Source organism: Raphanus sativus, chromosome 8, assembly GCF_000801105.2.
Source record: "Raphanus sativus cultivar WK10039 chromosome 8, ASM80110v3, whole genome shotgun sequence".
NCBI classification, from domain to species: Eukaryota; Viridiplantae; Streptophyta; class Magnoliopsida; order Brassicales; family Brassicaceae; genus Raphanus; species Raphanus sativus.
In genome coordinates this window covers 8,917,648-8,936,005 of record NC_079518.1, presented here as the reverse complement: position 1 = coordinate 8,936,005, position 18,358 = coordinate 8,917,648, and the positions used below count along the sequence as shown (strand labels likewise).

Below are 18,358 nucleotides of genomic sequence, written 5' to 3'. Positions count from 1 at the left end.
CAACTAATCATAGTTTGCCAATTAATGTACAGTTTTTTTAAATATAATAAATAAAATAATAATAATTTGTGAAGTTTTAAAATAAATGAAAAATATTAGTAGCTGCCAAAAGATGAAACTTTTTTAACAATTTTAAAACCGTCAGAAAAAATTAAATCATAAACACTAAACACTATACCCTAAACCTTTCGACAAAGCTTAAACCCTTGGGTAAAAATCCAAACACTAAACCGTAAATTCTTGGAGTATACCCTAAACCCTTGGGTAAATCCTAAACACTAAACTGTAAACCTTTGGGTATACCCTAAACACCAAATCTCTCTCTCTCTCTCTCTCTCTCTCTCTCTCTCTCTCTCTCTCTTGATATCCCCTTAATCGTAAACCTTTTTTTTTGAAAAATATAAAAATGTAAACATTCTTTTAATTCATCGATTATCTTTTAACTACCACAATTTTTATTTATATGGAAATATTTCCTAGTTTAATATTTTATCATGAATTTTTCTTGGGTGAATTACCAACTAATCATAGTTTGCCAATTAATGTACAATTTTTTTTAAATATAATAAATAAAATAATAATAATTTGTGTTAAGTTTTTAAAATACAAGAAAAATATTATTAGCTGCAAAAAGATGAATTTTTTTAACAATTTTAAAACCGTCACAAAAAATTAAATCATAAACACTAAACACTATACCCTAAATCCATGGACAAAGTTTAAACCCATGGGTAAAAATCCAAACACTAAACCCTAAATTCTTGGATATACCCTAAACTCTCTCTCTCTCTCTCTCTCTCTATAATTTTTATTTGTGTTTTTAATAAAGTAATTATAGTGTTTTAGTTTATATAGTTGCAATATTATTGCTAATAAGAAAGGCAATACGAAAGTAAATGCAAAATTAGATTATGTTAAATAGATATCTTATAAGTTCGAAGTTTAGATATTTAACATTTTTTTTACTGATTTGAGACTTGGTAAGCAAGAAAAATATTTAGTAGGTAAATATGGTAAGCAAGAAAAAAATTTATATTTTTTTAACTGATTCTGCAAAAAACTTAACATGCACAACGTCCTCATATGTATTAAACAAAACATATGTGTTTTACAGAATCTGATCGATATTATTATCATGCAATGTTATCTAAGCCAATGAAGTAGTTAAACAAATGTGTTTTCTTGCACTGTACGTCTATTTAGCTTCTTTCTATAACCTTACTTGACAAAAAAGAGAAGAGAACTCTTTTATTAGTTGAAGCTGTTGTTTTGGTTATTAAACTTCCGCGAAGAAGACACACATAGTTCTTTTTTTTGCTTCAAAGAATTCATACAACATATAACTTACATACATGAAACATCAGTGTGCACAAATAACCAAACTATAGCATACAAAAAAATACATGACAGTCTATCAAACTTGACTATAATGTTACTGGTTCGTTCAATCCAATTTTGGCTATGCAGAGAAGCAAATGACTCCGAATATTACTTAAATAAAAACTATGGTTATACCATAGCAGCAAATGTTTGATCACAATGCAAGACTTCCTTTGAATGCAAGACTTCCTTTGAATAGCAGCAAATCACCATAGAAGCAATTGTTTCACCCACTTGCCTTGTCAAAATACACGACTTACTAACGTAATGCTTGCGAGAAACATGGAAATAAACATCAGCTCCACGAGCAGCTCGGTTCTACAAAAACATGAAAATTGTAGATAACTATGGTCGACCTATAAAACAACAAAAAATCAGTGTAGAGACTATGAAAAACATAAAGTTTATTCTTCGTAAACGTATCAAATCTTTTCCTTCTCTCTCTCAATCTTCCATAGTTACTCGGGACTGAAGTTTGCTCGTCCCTTAGCTCGCCCTTAGCTCTTCGTGTTTGCTCGTCCCTTAGCTCTCCCTGTTTGCAAACGGAAAACTCATCCGATTTGGCCTTCGCAACTGAAGTTCAAACTCATCCGCTTTGGCCTTCGTCCCTTAGCTCTCCCTAACTTTTGTCCTCCTCGTCTACGCTAAGGGCTGGCTCATCGATCTCGGGGTCAAGAACCCGCAACAGAAGACAGCAAGACTCGAAGGGAGAGAACGATGACGTGATGTTTCAAAGTGTTTCTGCTTCGTGGTGGTGAGTTTCGTACGCTCTTTATCAACATGCTGAGATGGGGATTCAAACCATAAGTTGGAAATGTAGTTGTTTCTACACGTTTAACGTCAACGCAGTTCGCGCATGAATGAAAATATATATATATATATATATTATTTTGCAGTGTATAGAATCCCATCTATATTATTTTTCTCTTCTATTAGATGGGATTCTATGGAACTTCATTCTTTAGAAGAGACCATCAACTTCTCTGAGTTAACTCTTCAGGTAAAAAAAAGTCTTTATATATTGCAATGTAACTGAGCAGAGAGTGTTGTGTTTACTGTATGTAGGCGGAAACTGAGCAGAGACCGCACAAGGTTAGCTTTTACGTTGACAAGAGTAAGGCTCAGGATGTGACTATGGAGCTCTCTCAGCGGTTGGAGAAACGTGGGCTGAGGTTTTGCTTCTTTGATTATGTTATTCTAGTACCGTTTCTCTTATGGTGGTTGTGTTTTGTTTCTAGTTGGATGTGAAAATAATCTACAGTGGAGGCATGGATCTAGATATCTTACCACAAGGTGCTGGAAAGGGACAAGCGCTTGCTTATCTCCTCAAGAAGCTCAAGAGCGAAGGGAAACTCCCTGTGAACACTCTTGCTTGCGGTGACTCCGGGAACGATGCCGAACTCTTTAGCATCCCTGACGTTTACGGCGTCATGGTGAGCAATGCTCAGGAGGAGCTGTTGGAGTGGCATGCTGAGAATGCGAAAGACAACCCGAAGGTGATCCATGCGAAGGAGAGGTGTGCGGGTGGGATTATAGAAGCCGTTGGTGAGGTCAAGCTTGGTCCAAACCTTTCTCCGAGAGACGTCTCTGACTTCTTGGAGTGCAGGGTGGATAATGTCAACCCTGGTCACGAGGTTGTGAAGTTTTTCTTATTTCTTGTCCAATAATATAGATGGTTTTCTCTGCCATGGGTTCATGCTGGACTTGATTAAGATCACAAAGGTTTTCCTTGCAGGAACCTTGTCACGTAAGTTTGATAGTCATCAATAGTTAAGATCATAAAGCTGACCATCTCTGTTTTGCGTTAATCAACGTAAGTTTTCTATATTAGAGTGAACATGGCTGACCAACGGTACATGTGTTTTGATCACCTCTGTGTCAAAGAATCATGTGTTCTGTTTTAGTTTCTGTACAAACTGTTTTCATTAGTCTCAACCGTAAGATCAGAAGTGTCTTCAACAACATATGTGTAATCTTAGAACTTGAGGTGTAGTTTAGTAATATATTAAGTCAGCCAATAAATTAACTCGCGTGAATGGAATGAGATTAGTCGCAAATAAAGAAACAAAGCAAAGAATTAAATGCTCCGTTTTTCTTAAACTCGCTCACAGAGTGACACGTGGATCCGAGCCTTCTCATGCATTCTCACAAAAATCGTTTAAAGAAAGCCTTAAAAATGATTTTCCTTTAATATATAGGGGATACTTTCTAAATTTTTTCTTCTAAAACTCCCATTACATCTGAAGACTGCCTCATATACACACTCATAGATCAAGACACAAATGTGCTTCGGTGTCACAAGATTACTCCGTTCTTGCCTGCCCTCTGATGAGCCATAAAATTATGATAAGTTCAAACGTTACGGTTTCTTTACTTTTCCCGATAAGATAATTCTACAATTTTCAATTCTTGATCCACAACTAGAATCTACGTACATATTGATAAGCATTTTAAGTGGTGCTTGCCTGCTATGCTAATGCTGGTGGATTCACACTTCAAATTGACTACCAAAACCCGACAAAGACCGTATTTAACCACCGGTAATTAATCAACTGAACAAAATTTTTGGCTCAAAGTAAACAAGTGTTAGTGGAGGACTGAGCCTGTTTAACTTTATTACGTTGAGTTGAAGAAGCTATAACCTAAAGCCGTATCCACATTTCAATATGCGTAGGTGATTAGTTATTCCTGTTGGGGTCATGATGAAGCGTATTGGCGATGCAGAGCATACTTGACCACTTCGTAGAAAGAAACCACTATCCCAACGGATGGTCCAGCACGTGCCACCCTTGGACCTATTCCCGTGAACAGTCCTCTCATCCCTCCATCCCTATGTTTTTTTAATATTATATATTGTCATGTCTTTGTTTCAATGCAAAACACTGAGCTTTTACTAAGCAAATAGCAATGGAAGCTTTCAAAACTATACATACCTCCAAACCTCTATGAGTGTCTGTCTTGTCGTCATCCTCATTGCCCTATAAGGGTCCTTCTGAAATTATGTAAAATGATGAGACATTAAGTATAGCGTTGTGATTAAGAATATAGACAAGTTTTCTAGAGGAAGACAGACGTTGCAAAATCAAAAAAAACACACACCTCAATCTGTCTTCTTGTTTTTGCAACGTCAAAAGGACATGTAGTAGCAGCAGCAATACTTCCAGCTACAAAACCAGCGGAGAAGTTTGCACCGAGGATACCTAGAGCGTTTGTATCGTTTCCCACGATTCCAAGAAGCCTCCTCCTCATCTGCAACCAAAGGAGTAGGTTTTGTTGGCTTACAAACACCTCTCTGCATCGTAAAAAAAAGTTTTAAAAATGTCAAGTAGCTTGCTTACTGGCTCTAGAGTCGCCCAGCAGATTGCGGAGAATGGAACATCACGTGCAAGCTGTGCACCCAAGCCTCTCCACAGAACACGATAGTTATGCACTGTCACAATGAACATGTACAAACAAAAGACTCAATAACTAAATAAGAACATGGATTCAAAGTGTCCAACAATGAGTCCATTTCTATGGATTGAGAAGAAATAAAGAAGCAAACTCACAACTATTTTCAAGGTTATTAACAGTCCTGACTTCAGAGACTACACCAACCAGTGTTTTAACAACTCCCGGAGGCTTCATACCGGCTTTCGCTTCTTTGAATGCCTAGAGAAAAAATGAATAGCAAAGATCACATTGTCACCTCCTCCAGGACACATTACAGAAACATCAATATGCAGACAAAGCTTTGTACCTGCATACGGGTCCTTGCAAGTTCAATAGGATAGCAAACTGTACAAGCTAAGGATCTCGCCAATGCTCCTGCCACAAGAGGCACAAATATCCTCGTGGCAGGCGCATTCTCCCGAGATAAATCTTCCAGCTTATTGCGAAACATATCATAGAACGGGAGATATATCCCAACCTGTGCAGAAGAAACTCGATGATTTTCGCTGAATCCATAGTCCAATCCAAAACAAACTAATGCAAAATAAAAGGGGCATACATACCATAGGCACAGCTAGGGCAAGACCAGCGTTAGTCCCTCTCCACAGGCGTCCCATCCCCTCCTGTATCAGTTACTGCGTCAGTGAAAAGAGAAATAGGAACGGTTCTATAGCTAGTAGGCGGACACACTCACCTGACGTATGATCTTGGTGAAGACATCAAACGTTCCTTTGTACTGAAAACAATCAGGAGGGCAAATGGAGACAGTACCCTGAACACCAGCGCGTGCACACGAAGGAGAGCATCTCAAGTCTGCAAACATCTAAACACACACATAATAAAAAAAATTAAATTAAATATCGAAAGCATCCACCACCTTTTTAAACAACTATGAAGAATTGAGACACAATAATACCATGTTGGGTCCGAAGAACGCCATGCGACCAATGTCGTAACTGAGAGGGTGAGAGTAAGAAACCCCAGCGGCTTGAGCTTGCAATCGAGTCTGACGAAACAAAAACCAAACAACATAAACAGAGTTTAAAGGATGAAACTTTCAAGCGGTTTGGGAACAAAAGAAGCAACCTTGACGACGTCGAGAGGATTTAGGATAACGGCGGACAAAAACGCAGCTCCCGCGGCGGAGAAAACCCTTTCCGTCAAACCTAGCTTATCCTCCGGCGAGCCCTTTTCCAGATGAGGCAGGGGAAGCGTTTGGGTTTCGAACCCGGTGGTCGAGTCTTTGGTCGGGAAATCAAGGGCTTTTGTCGTTGTCGACGAGGGGATCTCTGAAGCAACCCAGAGATTCTCTGCCTCGCCCATTTCTAGCTTTCTTCTGAATCTACGAAGATATTAGATTTAGATCGATCGAAGACTTTGGAGAAGATGAGATGAGCGACGAAGGGGAGAAAAAATAGCTTTGATTTTTTTTTCCCAGATTCCTTGGAGAAGAGGAATAGAGAAGAGAGAGAGAATAAGGCAAAACTAAAACCCACGAAAAAACCCTAAGGCGTTAAACGCTGCGTTTTGGAAGTTCTTCAAATCACTAAACCGTACCTCGAACCGAACAGAGTTGACCTCTAATTTGGTCGACGGAACTTGTGGAGATGTAAGGGTTTTTAGTAGAAGATATTGCTTTCGTCAATGAGAACGGGTCTTAGACTAAGGCTGTCAGGGATGACTCATCCTATGACATCTTACGATGAGTGTGACGCAAGGCAGGTCCTCCACCATGTATATATTAATTTTGCTATGCTTCTAGAAAAAAAAATTATTTGGTAGTTAAGAGGCCTAAAGAGTGGCAATCCACGTGTCAACAGGTAGGTCGAATACGCTCCTTACATATATGTTTGGTCCACAAAGTGGGTCTATACTCTCGAAGTGTATGGCAGGGTTTATATTGGCACCATACATTATAAGAGAGGTGGTGGTTCATTCAAATATGGGAAGAGGACAGCAAGGTAACGTGTGGAGGAGGGCTTACTCAAACTGGTCTATCTCTAGTTATTCCATTTCAACATGGGCCAAACTCAGTGAGGTTTCCAAATCTATGATGGTCCTTTCTTCATCCATGTTTTGGGGTTAGGCCTTGGATGAAACTGAGTCATTCCTGGAGTTCTATATCACATACATGACTAATGCTGAGAGGTTCTTAACTTTGTAGTTTGCACATTCACAATCATTCATCAAAAATCAAAGAGCTACCTACAGCAACTGTTAATATATACGGTCAAACTATAGAAAGGAACATCAAACAGCTTATAAGATAAGAACTTAAGAGACTGAGCTTCGCAAGATCTAACATAGATAAAAGCATATCATTTGAGTAACCCTACTACAACTTGTTCCCCTTCCTAATCCTTACTCCTTAGAGGCTTATTCAGACAAACCCTTATATACAAAAAAAGACACCAAAGAGGTTGTTGGGCTTAACACACTGCATCAAACTGTTCTGCTTATCTTCAGGTACCAAAACTAAATGAATCCTCATTTCTGCATCTCCTCTGTTTTTGCAAACCTTCCTCGGATCCTCGGCTGACTGTCTGCAAGAGTCTTCCTGCAAGCATACTGCAAGCATACACACCAAAACCAAATTCAGAACTCAGTTCCCAACAAAACAATACATTGAGATACCATACACAACCCTAAGCCATATATCAGGTCTTTACCTTGATTTTACGCCCGAAATTCCTCCTGCTCTTCTTGTCCCTGTATCGAGAAAGCTTCTCACGACGGTCCTCAGAGGTGCAACTGACTATCATCCGATCCAGTTGAGACTGAACTAGACCCGCGTTTCGAGTCCCCAGTGTCTGTCATAAACGAAAACATCCACAAGTGAACTAACCCATATATATGAGATGGTTATATATTATCATTTGAGCTTGTGAAAAGTCACAGCTTCCTCTCAGTCACAACTTTGGAAGGAACCTGTATATCGCTTTCGCTAAAGGCTCTTCTCATTCCATTATCCACTGGAGGGAAGAATCTATGAATCACCGCATCCTCTTGCTGCTGCTGTGGCATATCCATCGATCTCAGGTTCCCCGAGCTCACGCTCTTAGGAACTGCGACATCAGAAACAACAACACCACCACTACTGTCCATTTCCGCCACTAGAGAGACGTTCTCGGCGTCTAGTACATCGGAGAGCAGCGGAGACTCCATGGCTGATTTCACCAAGAGCTCCTCCTGTTCACACTCGTAGAACGCCTTTTCTATAAGCTGCTGGTCGCTCTGCAACGACCCAAGATCGCTGAGTCCGACAATCTCTTGAGAGAGTGGGTCAACGGCTAGCATTGGCTCCTCAATGATGATCGGCTCAGGGGCTTTGAATAGGTCGCTCTCTTCTCCTCCGAAACCATACTCACATGCCTCAACAAGACTGATCTGCTTCAAAAAATCACCAAAAGTGAGAGAGCCAAGACCAAAACTCAAAACACTAAGTTTATTTGGCTTTTTATGGTACAAACACTCAACAGATCTCTTGGGGAGTGGAAAAAGCAAATCTTACTTCTTTATTACAGTCTAAGTGGAACATGATTGTACAAACAAAAAAAAAGACAGAAGTCATTTTGAACACGGAATCTGATTGTCGGAACACACACACAAAAGTTCGTTGTCAAATTGTGTAAGATACATACACCCTTATAAAAAAAGAAAAGGGTCACACTCTCCATTATCACAAACCCTATATCAAGGGGAAGAATAAAGTTGAGTTCTTTCTATAAAGATTAAAGATTCAATCTTTACATCGGCAAAAGAAAGACTCAACCTTTATAAGGCTAAACAAAAAAAAAAGACAGACCGTTTGATCAGAGAGCTTGTAGGGTTTAAAGAGGTCATCGAACTGATGAGTTTCTGGAGAACAGCCCTGCATGAATCGGAACGCTGGCCCTGTATCTGCATACATTTTTCTCCTATCTGCTCTTTTTAATTAATTAGAATCTGTTTTCCTGCAAGTAGAAATAGGAATTTGAGCAGAAGAAGAGAGAGTGTACAAAAATCAATCCCTAAAATATGAAAGAAAAGTAGAGAGGCCAAGTGGGAAGCTTGGAGGAGATACCCTGAAGGAAAGTTCCGTCCTTTGGGTCCCCCTCTGTTTGCCTTTGTGATGTAGAGAGGCCGATCATAAATGTTGAGAGAGAGCAGCTTTGTAGAAAACACTAAATATAAATATACTAATATAGCCGTGCTAATATTATTTTTGTTTATTATAATTTATAAATTTTGATCCGTATAAAGATTATTCTAAAAATGTCAATCTAACTAATTTGATTTACATGAGAAAATACTGCACAAATAATTCTAGTTTCATTTGCTAGTAAATTTGCATAATATTTTAACTCTTGTAAATATGAAGTAAATTTAAAAAAGAAAAGGTAAAAAGAAGAAGAGAGAGAGTAAAGAGAGAAAGTAGATCTCGTTTGAGTTTGAGTTCTCCGGCTGACGACAGTGGGTTTACACAACCATCTCGTCGGTCCGGATTTGTTGTCGTTATATTGTTAATCAGTCTTGTCTTTTCTTTGTTTCGGTGGCGCATCTTCCTTTCGGTGGCCGGTCGATTTTTGTTTCCATCATCGCACCAGATCTATGAAGGTGGATGATCGGCTTAAGTTTCCGCATCGCAGTATTCTTTGGTCGATGGCAGCTTTGTGTTTCTGTGGTTGAAGATTTGTGGTTGATGGTTTGTCGGTTTGGATGAGGTATCGATTAGATCGATTGAAGCTCTCCAATTGTTAGAAGACTTGGGTTGGGTGTGTTTGGTTTCGGGTCACGGATGAGATCTCAAGCTTGGTGATGAAGCTCTCCGGTGACAGAAGCCATGGAAACGATGACGTGATAGCAGGAACCAGTGAATCTCCGTTTAGTATCCCGGCGTTGTGCTCTCGGCGGTGGCAAAGTGGAGGCCGTGTTTCGTGAGCCGTTGATGGAGCTGCAACAATTAGGGTTTCTGCTGTCTAGGGTTTTCATCTTGTGGGTTTTCTCGATTGGGTCTTGTTGTTTTTGGGTCCAATAAATCTGGATTGTAAGAATTGTAACCATGTGGACTGTGGCCTTTTATATATTAAAAATTGATGGAAAAAAAAATATGAAGTAAATTCAAACTCTAAATATTATACTGTAAAAAATAAAACACAGCTATCTCTTAGAACATGTTTATTGAGAATTCTTAGAGTGGAGTTTTTATATTCCGCTAAGAACTATATTCTAAAAACCTCCGATAAACATGTTTAAAAGTGAAGTTGAACAGTATAAATTTTATTGTTATAATATTCATCAAATATAAACAGTCAGTTCCAGTTCAAATCGAGAGAATTTGTATATCTCTTACCCGCAATGACATTGCCCACATTTTCATCTCAATTACATGCAAAGTCGGAGATCTAAAATTTAACATGTACAACATTTCCAACTGATTTGCTCTTTATAAAAGTAGATGGCAAGTTGTAATAACTAACAAGTAATGGTTATTTAGAGAAACTAATGTTGAGATTAGTAGACATTAGCCAGGATGATGATTAATTACTTTTGTAAAGTAAGCTTAACAAATCAATTAAGTCATAACGCTAGGGTTAGTATAGTTTGTGACGTTAGACACTAGAGTAGACAGGCAGCACATGTTTAGTTAGTAGTATGGGTGCCACGTTGTTACTTCTCTCTCTTTGTTTAGTTGTAAATCGCGACAATTAAATTGGTTCTTGGAATAAAATCTCTGGTTGTACTTTTTCAACCAAATTCATATAATCTATCAATTCTTTCATATGCTTCATTGCCCGTGATGTCCATCTTCTCTTATTCATTTTTTTTATATGAGTATAAGAGTATTGAGGGACATGACAAACCTGACATGTTAAAGTTTTCACTTTTCAGAATGGTTCCCGTACGATTAGTAAACAAATTGTTTTAGTTAGTGCTACTAACTCGGTTTCATAACTCGGTTTCATAATCACACTATAATAGTCTCCATGATCTACCTAACTTGCATTCATAACACGTTTTTCTCCGACTAAAATATTTTAGATATTTTTCTTACTCCATCATCGAACTCGAAGGAAGCTTTTGTATTAAGCTAAACAAAACACTCGCAGGAGCCTTATTGGGTCGCTTCCAAGCTCGAATATGGATGGAGACAAGAAAATAAAATTTTATATATATAAACTTTAGCATGTTTTATAAAATGAGTTTTTGCATGGAAGTTGACAGGATATGTAATGAAAAAGAAGGATCGAAATACACAAGGAATTGTCAATTTGTCTCTATCTCAACTTGATGTCTTGATACATCTGCAATGTGATAAATGATGATGTAGAGATTGACTAATACATATGTGTCCTCTACTGTTGTCGTCTCTTTTGAATCATTGAGAACTATGGACATATAGGACCACACCACTAGTTTACATCAAAACTAATTTACACTAAAAACAATGTTTAGTCCTTCAAAAGAATATTCCAGCGACAAGCAAAATATCTCACCGGAGATTATACCGTATACACGTGAAAGGAATCTTTTGCCGTCATATATCTATCTTATTAAAACAGAAACATTTTATTGGACATAACATTTATTTTGTAAGTTTTTAAATTAAATACACCTTTATACTTTATAGTTAAACTTACATTAAATCATTAATGTTTCTTTCTTTATATTACTATCTATGTTTCCAAACAATATATTTATTTCTATATACTACTATCAATGTTTCCAACAATATGTTTTTTTATACTACTATCAATGTTTCCAAACAATACAATAATTAATCTTAGTTATGTTATCTCTATCATTTTCTTTTTAAAATTTTATAGAAACGTCATAATTTCATAAATTTTAAAATAATGAACTTTAAAATTTGGAGTATAAGATTACAAATTATGAAATTATTACAATTTAAATCAAATTAGATTACATATCGGTCATCCAACAGTTCAATCGGTTAATCTCGGGTTTTAGTAATTTTTTTAATATGAATATTTTAAAAACCTAAATTGAATTGTCAGATCTCCGAATTAACCAGTATAATCACAATCGGGTTGAAGTTAAAAACATTGATTTAAATGCAAAAATATTTTAAATACACACTTTTAAAAATTACCAAAATATTTGTTAAGTTATTAGTGAAATTTTTCATCGTAAAATATTCCGCGCTTCCAAAGCGCGGGTCAAGATCTAGTTTTTCGTTATAGAACAACATATGATTATGAATTGTTGATAGAATTTGACAAAAATGTTTAACAGATTAATTACATATTGTAAATGTAGTAAAAAACCTAAAATGATGTAAACAAACAATTGGGGGTGTAGCTCATATGGTAGAGCGCTCGCTTCGCATGCGAGAGGCACGGGGTTCGATTCCCCGCACCTCCATTTTGAATTCTAAAGGTAAGGTTAATCAAATCATATGAAATCTCTATTTTACACTAAGCTAATTTAATTATTCATCGTTATCTTTTTTTCCATTTAGATCATATCTCCAATCTCCATGTAGGTAAATGAATCTTAAGATTTGAGCACTGAACCTCAAGACTACCCAACAAATGAATATTATAACTTTGATATCATCAAACACAATTCAATCAAGAAATGTTTTTACATACATACATTGAACTTCTCAAAGAGGGAAACAAAAAGAAGAAGAAAGAATGATATCATGAAGAAGAAAGCCATGTTTCTTTGGATGATGAGACCTGTCGTTGCTGTCTCTTACTTTCCTGTGGCTATCTCTGATGCTTCTTGGTGTTCCTTCCCATGTTAGCTTCCTCCCACTACCCCTCCCACTTCTAAACTGTAGCTATAACTCCTCGCTTCTTCCTCAGGAACGCCATGGACACCGGACCCATCCCGAGCTGGAACGCCTCGAAATGGAGGCAGAAGAAGTATTCCCCAAAACATTGAAACATCTGAAACCAACACAAGATGAGACCTGTTAACTTTTGATGTCGGAATCATGTTTTCGCTACGGAACAAGGATGCCTCCTCACAGTAAGCATCCAAGTAGCGTTCTCTACTTCGCGAGGGTTGGACTTGACGTAGCGGTGGTTAAAAGAGGAGCCAGCGTGCATGTCAACTCTTTTTTTTCTTCGTGGAATCGCAGGAAAAAGAAAATTCCTTTCTTTCAGAGAGGGAAAGAACAGAGCACTTTGCTTTAACCACTTTTGGGAGTCTTTGAGAGTGGATTCGATTATAAAAACACGACAAAGATAGAAAAGGGGGAAGGAAGATTGTAAGACAGATCGGCCCTGATTCTGACCCGACCCGATCTGACCCGACACTCTTTCGTCACCGTTTCTAGGAAAACTCGGGTGCTTTTCTTCGTTGGTGGCCTCTGTGATCTCTGAAATTGAGACAGATCAAAACATGCAAAAGGCTTCCTCTCATTGGAATTTGAATCCGAACGGTTATCTCTTCAACCCAACCAACTGGCTACAGCCATCACAACTAATTGGATTCAAAACCAGTGGGGACGTAACAGATGTCCGCTAATGTTCTCTAAGACCTCATCATTTTCATATGTACTTATAGCTTTGTGTCTAATTTTCTCTCAAGTGGTTCTATGGTCTAGCGGTTAGGACATTGGACTCTGAATCCAGTAACCCGAGTTCAATTCTCGGTAGAACCTTCTTTTTTTCTCCAAATAATCTCTTTTTTAATTTTCTCTACATTTATAATTTTGTGCTTCCCCGTGACAAAAAAAAAAAAAAAAAAAAAAAAAAAAAAAAAAAAAAAAAAAAAAGTGCTTCCTACACTAGCAATAAAGGTTTAACATATAAAACACACACAAAAAGTTTAACAAAGATGAGAAATTCAGAAGAATCAGAACCATACCATCACAATTTAAAAACACAAAAAAAGTTTAACAAAGATGAGAGATTCGGAACCATACCATCACAATTTTTATGATTAGTTTTAAATCTTAATATTTTAGCTCTATTATGTTCTTTAACTGATAAACAAATTTTGTTGTTGTTAATATATGAAACGAAACTGATTCTTATTGATAACATTTTGCTTACAGAGAAACAAAACAAGTTCGTGTAGAAACACACATTAAAGACTTGGAACATAAGTAAAAGATGGGTAACTCTGTTTATTTGCTTTGAAAAAAAAAAACTATTCTGCAATCTTGAAATCACTCCTTTGCAACGTTATGAAACTCATACTTCTCAAGCAGATCTCTAACGTGTTGGCTTGCAATGCAAGAAAACGCAGACGCCCCAATCGCTATTCCGGTGTATACAGCCACAGTCTTGAGTTTATCCATCTCGAAAGCGTGAGCTTTGCCCAAAGAGAGGGTGATGACGCAGAGCAGGGACGCGGCAACGAAAACCGCAGCTTCATAGTATCTATCGTCTGTTATTTTGAAAGAAAATCCGTAGAAGAGAGGAGGGATCACACCGAAAAAGATGAAGGAGACCACAACAACGATGCAATGGAGTTTGGCATTGTCTTTGTTTCCAAGCAATTGCTTGTGTGGATCTATTTTTTCCTTCATATCTGCCACATTATCAGTGTTCCCATGTGGAAGGAAGGGTGTATAGTTTACAAGTCCATAGAGCTGCCAAAAATATGTTCCCCTTTTGGTTAAAATCAAACTTGAATGAAGCTCATGAGAGAAAAACAGAGGAGGTGCTCTCTCCTACTCTGTTTACCATGGAAAACAGAGTACTCTGTTTTCTCAGTAACCTGAATTACAAGTATGAAACTTTTTTTTCAGGAGAAGGAGGGGAAACAAAACTACTTACGTTGTAAATGATTAGAAAGAGGCCACTGAATAAATTGGCTAGCCCCAAGGCCATAACGTTGACTGCACGTAAAAGGACAATATTTAGGTTTGAATTTTTGAGATTTATGAAGAAACTCATATGTCAGGATTTTTGTGTGTTCATCATGTGTACTTACCAGTCGAAGTACCGGAGGCAGCAGCGGAGGATACAACACCGAAGCTTGTGATGGACTGGATTAGACCACCGTACACAATACTCTTCAAGATGTCCAGCTCTGTTTGTAAGACATTGTGAACTGGAACCACAATATGTTGCCGCAAAATGCCTAGAAGTTTGGCGAATATTGTAGGTGGAGAGAAGACAGATGGAGGGATCTCTGCCTCTGAACCATTTGTTTTGTTGCCTGGAGTAGACAGACCATCAATCTGTGAAGCTACACTTTCTTTACCTCCAAGAACCTCTTTTTCAACTTCTTGAAAACATTTAAAGAACATAAAAAAAAAAGGAAGGGAGAGTCAGAGAAAGGGTGAGAGAATCATATAATAATAGAAAGCAATGAGAGAAAGAATGTAGGAAGGACCTGGTTTAGTCGTAGATTCTTCTTGATCTTTACCAATTTGTTTTTGTGTCGCACTTGGCAAATCTGCCTTGGTTTCAACAGTTTCCACTTTTGTTGTCTTGGTCTTGGACATGGAAGGCCAGCACAGAGCCAAAACGGCAAGTAGCAGCAACGAGATAACAAAAAGGATCCTGTTAGTCGCAAAATCTTTGACCCAGTAGAAGTTTATCCAGCTTCCTTTGGTCTCTGTCGGTGGTGGAGACGGCCAAGTAGGTTTATCGTCTGCTACAACACCAGGACCATGTGGTATCAGATTACCATCAATCTCTATAACATCTTCTGTAACCTTCTGTGGATCTGGGATGTCAATTGCTAAACTTCCGTTGGTCGTATGTGCCGTGGGGGGTGGTAGTGGCGACGGAGATAGCGGTGGGGAAGAAGGTGGGGCCCACAGAAGAACAAGTGCTGATAGCAAAAGCAGAACCACTCCCAATACGAACCGGAGCCAGTCCGGTACATGTTTCTTGGTTGTTTTGTTTTCGGCACTTGGAGCTGGCCCATCTGTAGTTTGACCTACAAGAATCAATCGATCAAATATATAAAAGATTAAGATCATGTTCTGTTTTTTATATTTGGATGTAGCAGTGTCTAAGTGCAAATTATACATCTAAACTCTGTAGTTTCTAAATTTTTTGCATCCATATGGATTCAATAGTGTCCAAACGAAATATATTTGAACATTCCATATACCCCGTCTAGATACAAAAACGAACATAACTTAATCTAGACCTATAAACACATACATACCTTGGGTGGTGGTGCTATAGAACCACGGGAGGTAGATGAAAGGGTACTTGAAGTACATAACGATAACTAGGGCTGGGCGTTCGGGTACCCATTCGGGTTTCGTTCAGTCCATTCGGGTTTTGGGTTTCGGGTTTTCGGGGTCAAAGATTTCAGCCCCATTCGGATATTTCTAAATTTCGGTTCGGGTTCGGTTTGGATCTTTGCGGGTTCGGTTCGGGTTCGGATAACCCATTTAAAATATTTTAAAATTTTCAAAATTCATTATATACTTTAAATTTTCAAAATCTATAAGAAATATAATATACTAGGTGATTTTCCCGTGCTCATGCACGGGTATAAATATTATAAAATAAATATATTATAATAACTGATTGCTATATACTTTAATTTTAAATTAATTTATAATTTATGCATAATTTATATTAATAATATTACATTACTTTAATTAGATATATGATTTTAGATATGTTATATCTAGTCAATTTTTTTACAGCCGATTTAGTTATCATTTAGGTATATTGAACTGCATTTATTTCTCTGAATTTAACTATAATATGTTTTATTATAAATATATTAATATATAATATATAATATTATATAATATTATATGTTTTATGTTTTAGGTCGGAGTAATTAATATATAAACAATTTATATATATAATTAAGTTAAATCAAATTAATTTTTTATTTATCGTTTAAAGTTTAAATGTGCATGCATGATCATAATATTTATCAAAGTATATGTTCATTTTTACAAAATATATATAAAAAGTTACATACATAAGTAACTGATACATTTATGGAAACTCATGAACACATATCAATATTTATAATAACTAAAATATTTTATAAATTCTAAATAACTTTATGTCTTAGATTTATTGTGATTATATTTGAGAAATCATAATATATAAGTAAAATATAATTTATAAATATTTTTGTTGTAATTGAAAGATATTAAATTCAACTAAATATATGAAAAATAAATAAAACATTTCAATAATACTAATTATAAACTATTTTTAGTCAATTAAACATATATGAGTTTATGTGACTTAATTATTTTATGTACTCATCTAAGAAATCAGATAGATGTATCAAAATATTTCTATTACTTTGAAAAAGTATAAATTTTTATTGTTTAAAATTATGTTTTAAAATAAATAATATTTCTTTTTCTAATATCAAAATTGTCTTTCTGAAATTTGTTTTTATGAAATCATATTATATACAAAAATTTTTTTCATCTAAGAAGCAATAGATATAAAGCAAATATTTTACTACTTCAAAATTATATTTTATGTTATTTAAAAATATTTTTAAAATAGAATATTACTATCTTGTGAAATTTCCTTTTTAATGAAATCATATTATTTATACTTATATTTTCGTTTTTAAATTCAATTTTTAAGATTTATAAATATTTCCTATTTTAATATATATGTTATATGATTTTTTTTAAAGGAAACTAAATAAAAAATATTTAAGTGTAATATTTTCAATTCATTAAGGGTATCAATGTAATCAACCATCGTGAGAGTTAACGTGAGCGCGACACATAAGAAACTGACTTCTCAAATAATATTATAGAGATATTATATATACATATATATATTTTGATTTTTAAAAATTTATAAATGTTTCTTTTTTAATATATATATTTATGGAAAATTTTAAAAAGGAAACTAAATAAAAAACAATAATAGTATTTAAATGTAATATTTTAATTCATTAAGGGTATCAATGTAATCAACCATCGTGAGAGTTAACGTGAGCGCGACACATAGGAAACTGACTTCTCAAATAATATTAAAGAGATTACATATAAATTTTCATAACATATATGTCAAAATACCTTAATTTAACATATAAATTGGTTTTCTTTGAATATTTGGATAAAGAATCAATAGATATTTAACTTTTTTGGGGTTTTCAGTATACTTTAGCTATTTTAAACATTTACTTTTGACTATTTGCATATATTTTCCGAGTATTTTAGAAAACTTAAAGGTATCTTATATATTTTTAATATTTTTAATATACATTACATATAAAAATAATGTATATATTTAAGTATATAAATTTATTTCGGATACATTCGGGTATCCAAAATATTTCGGTTCGGATCGGGTTCGGTTTCGGTTCTTTAAATACCGAAATTTTGAATCCGTTCGAATATTTAATCAATTTTGGTTCGGGTTCGATGCTACTTTTTCGGATCGGGTTTGGTTCGGTTTTTCGGGTTCGGATTTTTTTGCCAGCCCTAACGATAACAAACGACAATATGAATTTTTCATTGTTGTATGGAAACTTCTCTTTTCCCTTTTCAGATATTTCAACAGTTCTGGTGATGTTGTGAGTGCAGTTTGGACAGTAGAGATCATGAGTCTTTCGCATTCGTATCTCCTTCAGCAAATCCTTTGGGTTTTTCTTGTCTTCCACGTTAGTCCTCGAACTT

General features: G+C 35.9%; 4 protein-coding genes, 1 long non-coding RNA gene and 2 other non-coding genes across 8 annotated transcripts; 3 read left to right on the top strand and 4 right to left on the bottom strand.

Moving 5' to 3' along the window:
* The first annotated feature begins 2,326 nt into the window (after positions 1–2,326).
* Positions 2,327–3,047, top strand: LOC108819911 (probable sucrose-phosphatase 2). The gene is made up of 3 exons (XM_018592924.2): positions 2,327–2,380; positions 2,446–2,571; positions 2,619–3,047. Exons 1-3 carry the CDS (start codon positions 2,327–2,329, stop codon positions 3,045–3,047), a joined length of 609 nt encoding a protein of 202 aa, XP_018448426.2.
* An 818-nt stretch (positions 3,048–3,865) lies between these two features.
* LOC108819524 (mitochondrial carrier protein MTM1) lies at positions 3,866–6,375 on the bottom strand. The gene is made up of 10 exons (XM_018592579.2): positions 5,899–6,375; positions 5,729–5,818; positions 5,507–5,635; positions 5,376–5,435; positions 5,120–5,290; positions 4,929–5,031; positions 4,719–4,810; positions 4,480–4,629; positions 4,314–4,372; positions 3,866–4,210 (listed from the first exon to the last, which is right to left on the bottom strand). The coding sequence occupies exons 1-10, from the start codon at positions 6,133–6,135 to the stop codon at positions 4,078–4,080; spliced, it is 1,224 nt and encodes a 407-aa protein (XP_018448081.1). The 5' UTR covers positions 6,136–6,375; the 3' UTR covers positions 3,866–4,077.
* Positions 6,376–7,033: 658 nt separating this feature from the next.
* LOC108818992 (zinc finger protein HD1) lies at positions 7,034–8,975 on the bottom strand. Of its 2 annotated transcripts, XM_018591972.2 has the most exons (5): positions 8,876–8,975; positions 8,618–8,765; positions 7,741–8,199; positions 7,482–7,622; positions 7,034–7,380 (listed from the first exon to the last, which is right to left on the bottom strand). In XM_018591972.2, the coding sequence occupies exons 2-5, from the start codon at positions 8,720–8,722 to the stop codon at positions 7,300–7,302; spliced, it is 786 nt and encodes a 261-aa protein (XP_018447474.1). In that variant the 5' UTR covers positions 8,723–8,765; positions 8,876–8,975; the 3' UTR covers positions 7,034–7,299. The 2 variants fall into 2 exon arrangements, with proteins under 2 accessions (XP_018447474.1, XP_056848852.1); XM_056992872.1 differs by lacking the exon at positions 8,876–8,975 and having other exon boundaries at positions 8,618–8,842.
* Positions 8,976–12,104: 3,129 nt separating this feature from the next.
* TRNAA-CGC (transfer RNA alanine (anticodon CGC)) lies at positions 12,105–12,177 on the top strand. The gene has a single exon. It is a non-coding gene; the product is annotated as a tRNA-Ala (tRNA).
* A 153-nt stretch (positions 12,178–12,330) lies between these two features.
* LOC130498997 (uncharacterized) lies at positions 12,331–13,365 on the bottom strand. Its single transcript, XR_008937978.1, has 2 exons — positions 12,792–13,365; positions 12,331–12,710 (listed from the first exon to the last, which is right to left on the bottom strand). It is a non-coding gene; the product is annotated as an uncharacterized LOC130498997 (long non-coding RNA).
* TRNAQ-CUG (transfer RNA glutamine (anticodon CUG)) lies at positions 13,358–13,429 on the top strand. Its single transcript has one exon. It is a non-coding gene; the product is annotated as a tRNA-Gln (tRNA).
* A 342-nt stretch (positions 13,430–13,771) lies between these two features.
* On the bottom strand, positions 13,772–15,063 carry LOC130498995 (membrane protein of ER body 1-like). The gene is made up of 3 exons (XM_056992871.1): positions 14,710–15,063; positions 14,553–14,614; positions 13,772–14,365 (listed from the first exon to the last, which is right to left on the bottom strand). The coding sequence occupies exons 1-3, from the start codon at positions 15,026–15,028 to the stop codon at positions 13,940–13,942; spliced, it is 807 nt and encodes a 268-aa protein (XP_056848851.1). The 5' UTR covers positions 15,029–15,063; the 3' UTR covers positions 13,772–13,939.
* Between the last annotated feature and the right edge of the window lie 3,295 nt (positions 15,064–18,358).